This window comes from Nicotiana tabacum, chromosome 2 (assembly GCF_000715075.1).
Source record: "Nicotiana tabacum cultivar K326 chromosome 2, ASM71507v2, whole genome shotgun sequence".
Classification (NCBI taxonomy): domain Eukaryota; kingdom Viridiplantae; phylum Streptophyta; class Magnoliopsida; order Solanales; family Solanaceae; genus Nicotiana; species Nicotiana tabacum.
Genome location: NC_134081.1, coordinates 116,789,505 through 116,799,621, shown reverse-complemented (window position 1 = coordinate 116,799,621; position 10,117 = coordinate 116,789,505). Strand labels below are relative to the sequence as shown.

Genomic DNA, 10,117 nt, shown 5'->3' with positions numbered 1-10,117 from the left:
CCGGGTTACTTCTTCTCTCAATTGTCGACAATGTTCCGTTCTATGACCGTGAGTCCCATGATATTTGCTCATCTGGTTAGGATCCCTTTGAGTTGGATCGGATTGTAGAGGTCAAGGACATTTGGTATCCTTGATGCACTCGATAGCTGATACGATGGTGGCAACATCGACTTAAAGTTGTATTTCTATAGCCTCGGCGCTTCTTTAGGCCCGATGGACCTTTCGAAGCTGTTTTTGGTCATGAGCCCCTGGTTACTTCGACCTTGATCATTTCTTCTTTCATTTCTTACGGGGTTCTGCCTGGACCGTTGCTCCTCCGATCTCTATTATATGGAAGATATCGATCCTTGTTTAATCTTGGTTCATGATCGATGTCTCTCTTGACTCTGTCGATGGTTCTGACGGGATAAACAGACTCTGGAGGGGCCCCGAGTTGGTCAGTAGAACAGACTCGATCTCGTCATCTTCCAAGTCGTTCCCTTTGATGGCACATGTGAAAGAGGTAACATACTCGTTTGGATCGGTCGTTCCGTTATACTTAGGTATTTCGGGCATACGAAATTTCTCGGGGATCGACTTCAGATCCGTGCTCGGGGGAAAAGGTTTTTGCACGAACTTCCTGGAATCCAATCCTTTCAATATCGGAGGTGCTCCTGGGATTTGATCTACGCTGGAATTGTAGGTTTGCATATTTTTGTTGTTCGCTTCGATTTTCTTTTCCTCTGATTCTATCCGCTTTGTCAGTGCATCGAGCATCTTTACAATCTCGGGGTTAGTACCCGATTCTTGTTCATTTGACCTTACTACGACCGGTTCATTTCTGCGAGTGACTTCACAGGGTGGATCGGGTTCAACCCTGCTCGGCATCTGGGTTTGGCTCTGCAACTGAGCTATCGCCACTTGTTGAGCTTGCAGCATTTTGAAGATCATTTGTAGGTTGATCCTATATTCTTCATTGTTTTGTGTGTTTCGAGTTGTCGATCAGGCCCCACCACGGATGCCATTTTCGGGATCGGTAGGCAAGTTGGCGTCGATAGCCACATGTGAATTAGCATCAATCGAATTTGCGATCAAAATTCCAACGGGACCAGCGGGTGGCCATACGTTACCGGGCGCTATGTTGTTATTCTCGCCCTGATGACCGGACTCATTGTCGATATGTAGGGGTGTTAATTGAGAGTTTGGCATTTTTAGCCTGAAATCAAAGATACTTCAAAGAGCAAGTGTAAAGTAGTGTGTGTGTGTGTTATGAAAATTTGTATCAAATAAACACTATTATTCTTATCCCCACGGTGGGCGCCAAACTGTTTACCCTCCAAAATCGGATAACAATTGAATTTGTTAGTGGTTATAAGGACATGTGCATTAACTTGATACAAAGCGATAAATTATATTGCAATTAAAATAAATAGCTATAAAATAACTTAAAACCACATGAATTGGATGAATTCAGCTTAAGAATGCCACCCTTGAGTTGAATGCGCTTTGATTGACATCAAGATAGCAAAGAAATAAGTACAACGGTAATGTATTGCTTATAAGTATGAGTGTATGTTACCATATGCCTAATGAATTGTCAAGACCCATTTATATATTAGGGGAGATCTACCTTTTAAGGTATTATTTTATTGTTCTATTATTTTATTGTTCTATAAAAGGCAAAAGTCCTTGATTAGCTGACCGTTGGTTCCCTTTTTGAGTAGTTCCGTAATTTCTACCATAATGACTGGTTAATGGTGAGAATTACGGAACCATATCGGATGAGTTGGCAAAGCTTTCTTCGAGGCCGTTGGAAATAGGATCGGTTATGCCTTCGGTGAACTCGAGTGCAAATCGAATGGTTTCGATGGTTAATTTTGACAATGCTTTGGGTTCGATCTTAATTCCATGTTTCGATCTTTGGCCGATCGTGTGGGGGCGTCAGATCGATCTTCGAGCTCGACTTCACCCGATCACGAATATTTCGGCCCTGGCCTAATCAGAGAGTTCGGAAGCTCAATCGAATATCGAGCTTGATTTTACCCGTATACAATATAAATTACGTATATATAATATTTTTACGTCTATTTTTAGTTTAAGTGATTGGGTTAGCCGCTAATTGGTTTAAATCTTCGCAGAGGAAAAATAGATAACATGCGAGTCAAGACAAACTTGTGTGTGTACGCTTATACATTAAACAAAATAGGAAAAAGGGATAAAAGTTGTCATTGGGATTAAGAGAGATGTTAGTAGTAAGCAAAACAAATCCTTCAAACAAAAGCAACTCCCAAATTATATTAGTATTTTAGAAGCCGTGCCGTCTTGGGTGTTGCCTCATAGTATGTTACTGCAAAAAGCACTTTCAACACTTCTTCTTCAATTCAGCTAATTACCCTTATTTTAAGTTTTTCATCTTATTATGGTTTGGCTTCAATTTTCCACATTTTGTCTTTCCCAATACACTCGAATTTCCCCCACAAGTTCTTCTTCTTCGTGCATTTCTCTAGGTTAGAATTGTCTATCTTTTCTTAATTAAACTCACTCAATCTTAATAAGAATATCTTAATCTGCTTAAGCATAATTTCATAGGAATAGTTAGCAACAAAAACAAGATTAAGTTACGACATATTCTTAATACTTAGGAAAAGAAAAGTTGAAAGAAACTTATGCTAGTAAAAAATCAAGAGTTTAAGCTAGCGTTTGGACATAAATTTGGTTGAAAAGAGTTTTTAAAATTGTGTTGTAAAATAATTTTTGAAAATCGAAGTTGTGTTTGGACGTTTATTTTATTTGAAAAAAAAAATTGAAGTTATGTGAGTGAAAGAAAATACAATTCTTTGGAAGTTGAAATTTTTTTTCAAACTTTTTTCAAAAATTGATCATATTACATGAACAAATAATATTTTCAATTTTACTTTTTTTGAAAAAATACAGCCAAAATCAATTACCAAACGGGAGCGAGCTTGAGTTATATTGAAAATACTTCAGTCTAAATATGTGAACCTTAAGAGTAAATTCCGGGTGAAAAGTAAATAAATCTCTGCAAAACAAAATACTACTCAAAGCGAGTATAAACTTTTGTGAGAAGGTGTATATTTTGAGTTTCAAAAGCTAGTATAGTATAGTAATATTTAGAAAGTTTCATTGGGAATCTTGAATATTGAATATCATATAATTTTCTACACAATGCGACGTATAAAACTCTTGAATGTTTCACAAACTCGATTTTCATATTATGGTAGAATGCAGCAATCTTCAATTCTTCCAATGAGGGAGGCTAATGCACGTGTGCATACAGTCCAAAAGCCAAGAACTTCAACCTCGAACGTCTTTGAAGCCTTAAAATTAGGAGGTTTTTTGAGTCCCACTTGTGACTTTGACTAAATATAAAAACAGCTATAGTCAGAGGTTACTAGTTGTCTTCACGTGACCAATAGGTCACAAATTCGAACCGTGGAAACAGTCACTAATGATTATATTGGGGTTTACGTTAACCTTTGGGGGCGTTCTTTTCTGAACCCATAGTGAATACAGGATGTCTTGTATACTAAGCTGCTGCTTACTATAGTCAGAGGCGGAGCTTGAGTAATAAGTACAAGTTTGGATAAATTTAGTAACTTTTACTTAGACCTTGTATTTATATTATAAAATTCATTAAATATATATGAATTTTTAATTGCGAACCCAGTCGATAAAACGAACTATGAGTTCTGTAACAATTTAATAACTCATAAACTTTAAATGCTACTCTTGGCCGGTACAATAGTGATCTTAGTTGTGCACAAATATCAGTGAATCTATAAGAAGTCTGCACTTTTTTATGTATTTTTCTGCACGGGTTTTTGCTTCACAGGATTTCTGGATTCTAGAAATACTCTACCCTTTTACTACTAATTTTTTCGATCTTTGAGCTGGGATTTTCCAACATTTATGCTTCCTTTCAGAAACAAATGTTTCTATCTTTGACTAGATTTCATGCATTAACTCCATCTGCCAATAAAAACACTCACTCACTCACTTCCACCCCAAGTTTGATTGGCTACTTCTCATTACTGAATGGGCACTTCTTCAGACTTTTCAGTTCTTTCTAGTCCACTTTCATCTCCTAATGTTGGTGCCCTCCTTAAGATCAAGATCATTTCATGGTAATGAATTTCAACACTCCCTTTTCTACTTTTCCATTATATAGTTTGTTTATCTTTTTAACTAATTATCAAGAAATGTAATTTCAGGAGTCAAGAAACTGGCTTGCCTGTCACCGTTCGAGTTCGGATAGGTAATAGAACCTTTAACTTGCATAAGGTGAGATCTCTTAACATCTTAATGACAAAATAAAGTCATTTAGCATGAAGCTCCAAGAAAGTACCACTTTTTTTTCCTGATAACAATGGCGCCTGTCTCAACTTGCGCGCTATGTTGCTAGGACCCTCCGGAAATGTCTCCGGGTGCGTGTCGGATCCTCCAAAATTAGTCTATTTTTGGAGAATCCGACACGGGTGCGGCAGCATTTTGGAGAGTGTGCGCAACATAGTTTGCGCGCACCTCGATTAATTCCACACGATACCTACTACCTCCCGTCGTCACAGGTATCGCCAAGGCTGGATAGATGGGAAGAACACCTACTAGGAAGAAAGTACCACTTCTCAACATGTAATATTATCAATTAGCTCATGTTCTTGGTTAATCTTTGGTTTTTGATGTTGCAGCATCCATTGTTTTCAAAGAGTGGATACTTCAGAAGACAACTGGTGAATGAATCAAATGAGGTTGAATTACCAGGAAATTTCCCAGGAGGACAGGAGACCTTTGAAATGATGGCACTTTTCATCTATGGATCGTCCACGTTGGTCGATCCTTTCAATGTAGCAGCACTAAGATGTGCAGCAGAGTTCCTGGAAATGACAGAAGAGTACAGCTCTAGCAATCTTTGTGAGCGTTTCGACATTTACTTAAATCAGGTTGTACTACAAAGCTGGGACGATACTCTGATCGTCCTCCAAAAATGCCAAATATTGCTACCTTTGGCTGAAGAGCTGCTGATTGTTAGTCGTTGCATCGAATCTCTTGCCTTTATGGCATGTATGGAAATTCTTGACCCCGAAAGGAGAAGAGACCATCCGGTTGTTACATTAGAGGCCTTGGCTAGTCAGCATTGGAGCGATGAGAAAGTCAAGGAAATTCTCAGCCAAGATTTGTGGATTAAAGATCTTATTGCTTTGCCATTTCCATTTTTCAAGAGGATAATATCATCGCTGAGAAGACAAGGAATGAAGGAGAAATATGTCAGCCCAATAGTACTTTTCTATGCAAATAAATGGGTACTTTCTGAAAAAAAACACCAGTTTTGGCAGAATGCTAGTAAGGAAAGCGAAGTTGACAATAATGCTGATGACAATAATAATAATAATGATACAAATGAAAAAGTTTCCAAAATCCTTCAAGGGATTCTTGAGTTGCTGCGTATGGGAGAGAAAGCTAGTAAAGTTATACCTGTTGGATTTTACTTCTGTTTGCTTTCAAGATCACTTCAACTCGGTTTAAGAATTGAAAGTAGAGAAAAGTTGCAAGATCAGATTGCGTCGCTACTATACTTGGCTCAAGTGGAAGATTTTCTCCTTCCGGAAAGCAACAACGACTCCATTTCGTCGTGCATTGAGTTAACAATAATGAAGAGCATATTTTCAAAATATGTAACATTTGGAATGGAGTTACCTCATACACCTTCACCAAGAAATTACGTCGTTGCTGAACTTTGGGATGCATATCTAACAAAGATAGCCACTGATCCAAAATGGAGTGCTAAAAGATTCCTGGAACTCATTGAAACTGTTCCATTGTCCAGCAGACAAACGCACGATCATCTCTATAGAGCTTTAAGCACTTTTCTCATGGTAAGTTTTCGCTACATCTCAAGTCCTAAAGTAGAAGTTCAACATAATTTAAATGGAATAGGTGCATTTCTGTATATTTCAATGAAAAACAACCAGATTGCTACATGCATTTTTAGAAAGTTGGCTATTCATATTTCATCTTCAATTGTCAATTTCAAACTCAAAGCATACCGATAAGTGGAAAAAACCAAAGGTTGTCAATGGAGGCATAGTCACGATCTCAATTTTATGGGTTCTGTATTTTAGAACGACGACTTCAAGTGCTAATAAACTGGGTTCTAAGTTTTAATGTGTACATATTTAATGGAATTCATAACACAAATACACTGTTTGAGCAAAAGCTAATGCGTTCGGCCCCTATATGCAGGGGCGGAGGTACAAGCCGAACCCAGTAGCTTTTGCTCAAATAGTGTATTTGGTGTTTTGAATTCATGAAATATGTATAAATATTAAATTTAGAAGTTAGAACCAGTCATTAACACTTGAAATTGTGGTCCCAAAATCCAGAACCCATAAGGTTAAAATCCTGGCTCCGCCTCTACCTTCTACTTGCGCTCCTGCTCCAAATTTACTGTTCAATATTTTTTTCCTCAACAAAGAAAAAAATTTCTGTTTTATCCAGGCACATCCTGATATGTCACAAGAAGAGAAAGGATTGGTGTGCAAATACCTCAATTGCCAGAAACTTTCACAAGAAGTGTGTATTGAAGCAGTTCAAAATGAATTGATGCCGTTGAGACTTATTGTCCAAGCACTGTTTGTTCAGCAACTAAACACACAACAAGCTTTTAAAGAATGTTCAGACTCGTTTCGTTATGTTCATTGTGGAGAGTACTCAGGAAGCATCTCAAGTACAATATATGCAAATTCCAAAAGCCAGAACTTGGTAGAGAGTCCATATATGGAAGGAAGCGTAGGCGGAAGCAAACCACTAAGCTTCTTGTTAAAAGATTCAGCAGTGCAAAAGTCTGAATTCTCAAAAAAGGAATATGAATCCACTAGCTTCAGAATCCAAAATCTTGAACATGAATTAATATCCTTGAAAAAAACGCTTCAACTACAGCACATTTCTAAGCAAACAGAAACCATTTCCAAGAAAGTTGAACCAGTTTCTGCAGATTATCAGAGCCTGAGACCATATAATTTAGAGGGAAGAACACCAAACAAGAAGAGGAATAACCCCATTGGACAAGTGACTAGTTGCATTGGTTCTGTGAATTTGTCTTCCCAACGACGATATGCTACTAGGTTACTGAAGGTTTTTCGAAGGATAACTTTGTTTGGCAGAGGAAAATCAAGAAAAAAGTCAGGTGGCAGTGGCCTTAGGACAAAGACATTGAACTTTTAAACAACTCGTGTAATTGCATTGTTGGTCGAGGACCTTAAAATATGATACAGTATATTATTTTCCAATTATGATGTAAGAAAGTTCATGTAAATAGCAAGGGAATAAGAACATAATCATAAGCAGCTGCATTTTATGCAGAGTTATAGGGTTGGTTGTGTTCTTTGTTGGACTATCTCCAGTGTACATCACTACCATCTATTTTCTGCACCCAAATAAGAGTGAAATGATAGAAAATAATGAGCCTATAAAGATCATATGTGCTTTATTTTGTAGATATCTTGTCTTGTTTTTGTTGATCTCCCGTATAAAGGTCATATAACTAAAATAATTGTTATGAACTACAAATTCATATCTCCCTACAAATAATCTGATCCCTAGAGGCAGACCTACTTGTACCACTAAGGGGCCATCAGACCCGTTAATTTCGGCAAAAATCCTGTATATGTATATGTATGTGTGTATACCTTAAAAATTATTATATTGTATACGATAAAAACCGGTTAGTCCTTCGTACGGACTGGTTTGAATGGTAATACATTGGATCGGAGAAGCATCTTCATAGTATCAGGTCGACGTCCGAAGTCGGGTCACCAAGCTTCGAGCCTGAAGGACCGATCAACGTCTAGCTCAATGTTATTATCAAACTCGAATCCAAATCGAACTATGATGCAAAGTAAAGTTATCGAGCTTATGATTCAGAGGCCGACCAACACTGACCCCGAATCTATACAGGAACCCGAGTCAGAATCGAGCTTGAGTCAAGATCGAGAGCTCGAGTTAATATCGAGCTCACAGACAAGAGCCGTTGCAATCCCACTAGATGAGAGAATCTTGGCAGGAATCATGGAAAAACTGATTTATCATGGGTCTCCCACTATGTATTTTTAAGTATATCTAAAAGTAGGATCTTCCACTATAAAGAGGATGGCTACATTTGTGTAAAGGACAGTTTTTGCTTACATTGTAATTCAAGCACCATATTCTCCTATATTCGAGAGTTATTCTTTTAAGGTTCATTAATTGATTCATCTTGCTTAGTTTTAGAAATCATCTTCTTTCCAACCTTGTTTATTTTCCATTATTTGCAATCCATATTTGATATTTCTATTTCTCCTTACGATTTGTATTAAGCTATACCACATATCCTTAGAACTACGTACAAATTCAACTCTATCCGTTTTTCGGGTAAACAGTTTGGCGCTCACCGTGGGGCTAAGGATAACAGTGGTTATTTGATACGAATCTGCAAAAACACACGGTTTTGCGCTTGTTTCCGAAAGTATCTTAGATTTTCGATTAGCAACGACTAACTACCAATCAAATGGCCTTACCTATCGACAACGAAGCTGGTCTTCAGATGAGAACAACAACTTGACACCCAGTACGGAAAGACCACTTGTCAACGCCATTGGAGCTCGAATCGAAGTGCCGATAGATATCAATTCGCATGTGGCCATTGAGGCGAACCTATATTCTGAACCTGAAAATAGCATTCATGGTGGCACTCGGTCTACAGCTTGAGATACCCATAACGTTGAGGAAAACAGCGTCAGCTTGCGTATGATTTTTAAAATGTTGCAAGCTCAACAGGAAGCAATCACTCAGTTGCAGATTCAAACCCAGATACCGAGTAGATCAGAGCCCAGTCAACCCCGAGAAATCGACCTTACAACGGAACCAGCTATAGTGAAATCAAATGAGCAGGAGTCGGGGACTAATCCCGAAATTGCTAAGATGTTCGAAGAACTGACCAAACGAATAGAATCGGGAGAAAGGAGGATCGAAGCAAATGTCAAAAGGGTGGAGACATACAACTCCAGGGTTGATCATATCTCGGGGGAACCACCAATATTGAAAGGCTTAGATTCCAAAATATTCCTACAACAAAAGCCTTTCCCCCAAGCGCGGCTCCTAAACCGATCCCAAAGAAATTCCGCATGCCCGAGATTCCTAAATATAACGGAACTACCGACCCCAATGAACATGTCACCTCATACACATGTGCTATCAAAGGGAACGACCTAGAAGATGTTGAGATCGAATCCGTATTATTGAAGAAATTTGGTGAAACCTTATCAAAGGGAGCAATGATATGGTATCATAATTTACCATCGAATTCTATCGATTCTTTTGCTATGCTCGCAGACTCCTTCGTAAAAGCACACGCCGGGTCTATAAAAGTCGAGACCAATCAAAGGGAGCAATGATATGGTATCATAATTTACCATCGAATTCTATCGATTCTTTTGCTATGCTCGCAGACTCCTTCGTAAAAGCACACGCCGGTTCTATAAAAGTCGAGACCAGGAAGTCAGACCTGTTCAAGGTAAGACAAAAGGATAACGAGATGCTAAGGGAGTTCGTATCTCGTTTTCAAATGGAACGAATGGATCTGCCACCAGTCACAGACGATTGGGATGTTCAGGCTTTCACTCAAGGTTTGAACGAATGAAGTTCGACGGCTTCACGGTGATTGAAGCATAACCTAATCGAGTACCCAGCTATCACTTGGTCCGACGTACACAATCGGTACCAATCAAAAATTATAGTCGAAGATGATCAGTTGGGGTCTGAACCCGTTGCTCGAAGGGATATCAATCGAGAGCAAGGTCCGATCAGGGACAGATACCGACCGTATAATGAAAACCACAGAGTCAATGAATCGAGACGTAACCTCGGACAAAGCAACAAAAGAAGTGATCGAGGTCAAGGGTCTCGGGGGCTGATGAACAGAAGTGGGTTAGACAGGCCTACCCGATCTAAGGAAGTACCACGGTTATCGGAGTATAACTCCAGCATTGATGCATCCGTCATCGTGTCGGCTATCGGACGTATCAAAGACGCTAAATGGCCTCGACCCATGCAGACCGATCCTGCCCAGAGGAATCCCAATCAAATG

The 10,117-nt window shown here is 38.8% G+C and overlaps 1 protein-coding gene across 1 annotated transcript; it reads left to right on the top strand.

Annotated features, from left to right (window-relative positions):
- Positions 1-3,823: 3,823 nt before the first annotated feature.
- On the top strand, positions 3,824-7,363 carry LOC107799993 (BTB/POZ domain-containing protein At5g48130-like). The gene is made up of 4 exons (XM_016623134.2): positions 3,824-4,124; positions 4,212-4,281; positions 4,686-5,870; positions 6,493-7,363. The coding sequence occupies exons 1-4, from the start codon at positions 4,036-4,038 to the stop codon at positions 7,216-7,218; spliced, it is 2,070 nt and encodes a 689-aa protein (XP_016478620.1). The 5' UTR covers positions 3,824-4,035; the 3' UTR covers positions 7,219-7,363.
- Positions 7,364-10,117: the final 2,754 nt, after the last annotated feature.